Raw genomic sequence first — 1,638 nt, 5'->3', positions numbered from 1 at the left:
AGAAGGAGAAGGAGAAGAAGAAGAAGAAAACAGGATTCTGGATTCCAGTAGTGTGGAGAGAGTGTAATTTTTTACTTTCTGAAATTGGGTCACCCTACCTAACATATTAATAATATTAATTTGCTTCATGTTCCGTCAGGAAGATGGGGGGGGTGGCTTTTGAACCAGGAAATCGTCACTTCAGGCCTCTGCCTACTACTCCAAAAACTCAAGGTAGTTCTATGTGACATTTTCTTGTCCTTTGGGAATAGCCTGGTGTCTACCCTGCCAGCAGGGCCAGCACTCACCGTTAGACACAGAGAGGTGGATGGGGTCACTGACAGGTGCTCCTCGTGTCTGACATCGGTATACCCCTGGTGCCTGCACCTCAATGCTCTTCTTGTGGGAAGGCAGGAGAACATGGCCCAGGTACCAGAGCGTGCTAATGGGCCGGAGCTCCAGCAGCAGAGGGTGGTACCCATCACATCTCAGGGTTACTCGCTCCCCCTTGAAGATGGTGGTCCAAGGTGGGTGTAGAGACAGTACAGGCTTCTCCAGAGTAGCTGGGGGTGTGGGGGATGGGGCCGTGTGAGGAAGTAAAGTAAGATGAGGTGCCTACCCAAAAATAAAGTCCCAGGATTGGGAATTGTTGGAAAACACCAGTTTCTGGGTCCCAGCCCACACAGGAACTCGCCCTGCCAATGAGGGAGACCACAGACACGAGGTTCCAAACAAGAGGTCTATTCATCATAAGCCATTTCTGACAGTGTCTATGATCAAGAACACTTAGTCATCAAGATTGCACAAGATTAGGGGGGAAAATATCATCTCAGAACAGCCAGGAACTGGGGCATCTACCCTCGTGGAACTCATCAAAACTTGGACGAGAGATGTGTAAGACTTACCAGCTTTTCCGCTGCTTGGAACTGCAAAGCAAGAAGGAAAGAAGAGGGTGAGGAGTGTCCTCTATGCTGGGAAAGACTTGATCCCAGGAAAACCCAAGGAGTCTCAGAGCCTATTTTCCTTTGTCTAAACCAAGTTACCCAGCTTTGAGAAAACTAGCCCCATTTCATCATTCCAAGGCAGACAGTGAACAATGTGAAACCTGAGGTGGACAAAGCCAGCTGCTCTATTATCCCACATACCCTGCCCTGTCTTACCCTCCCCCTCCCCAAATCCTGCTGATGCCCCCTCATTACTAACTCACCCAGAAGCAGGAGGGCTATAAGTGTCCACATGATGAGTCTGCCTGCAGACTCTGTAGAAGCTGGAGGCATGGAGGAGGGGCAGAGAGAACAAAGGTAGGTAGTAGCTGACATTGAGAACTAAGAAACACTGTTGCTTCTTCTGCCCATTCCCACTTCCTCAAGATAGTGGAATACAGAGACCAGGATGTTGCCTGAATGTGTTACTCACCTACCCCAAACATCAAGCACGGTCCTATCTACTCCTCTGTAGCCACGTCCTGGCTCAGGCCAGCCTTGGCTTCTATAGAAAAGCCCTATAGAGCTGAGCCTTGCACAGCTCACAGAAGCCACATAGAGTCCCCAGGATCCAACAGGCGCCATCAATATTCCACGCCCACTACATCCTTTCCACACCAACCAGTCTCGCTGATGTTCAAGCCCATCTTATTCCTGCTTCATCCCTGATGGCAGG

At 49.8% G+C, this 1,638-nt stretch overlaps 1 protein-coding gene across 1 annotated transcript; it reads right to left on the bottom strand.

Moving 5' to 3' along the window:
- Window positions 1-219: 219 nt before the first annotated feature.
- On the bottom strand, window positions 220-1,217 carry LOC114633199 (Fc receptor-like B). The gene is made up of 3 exons (XM_028781811.1): window positions 1,187-1,217; window positions 885-905; window positions 220-542 (listed from the first exon to the last, which is right to left on the bottom strand). Exons 1-3 carry the CDS (start codon window positions 1,215-1,217, stop codon window positions 220-222), a joined length of 375 nt encoding a protein of 124 aa, XP_028637644.1.
- Window positions 1,218-1,638: the final 421 nt, after the last annotated feature.

Source organism: Grammomys surdaster, unplaced genomic scaffold, assembly GCF_004785775.1.
Source record: "Grammomys surdaster isolate TR1022 unplaced genomic scaffold, NIH_TR_1.0 554, whole genome shotgun sequence".
Lineage (NCBI taxonomy): Eukaryota > Metazoa > Chordata > Mammalia > Rodentia > Muridae > Grammomys > Grammomys surdaster.
The sequence above is the reverse complement of the archived record's forward strand: the minus strand, read 5'-3'. Positions and strand labels throughout refer to the sequence as shown.

What these genes read in the sequence shown, in the direction of transcription:
- LOC114633199 (XM_028781811.1), bottom strand. Translation starts at nt 1,217, where the DNA reads ATGTGGACACTTATAGCCCTCCTGCTTCTGG. An exon ending in TATAGCCCTCCTGCTTCTGG is followed by an intron (nt 906 to 1,186) that starts GTGAGTTAGTAA and finishes CTTGCTTTGCAG; the next exon opens with TTCCAAGCAGCGGAAAAGCT. An exon ending in TCCAAGCAGCGGAAAAGCTG is followed by an intron (nt 543 to 884) that starts GTAAGTCTTACA and finishes CCACACCCCCAG; the next exon opens with CTACTCTGGAGAAGCCTGTA.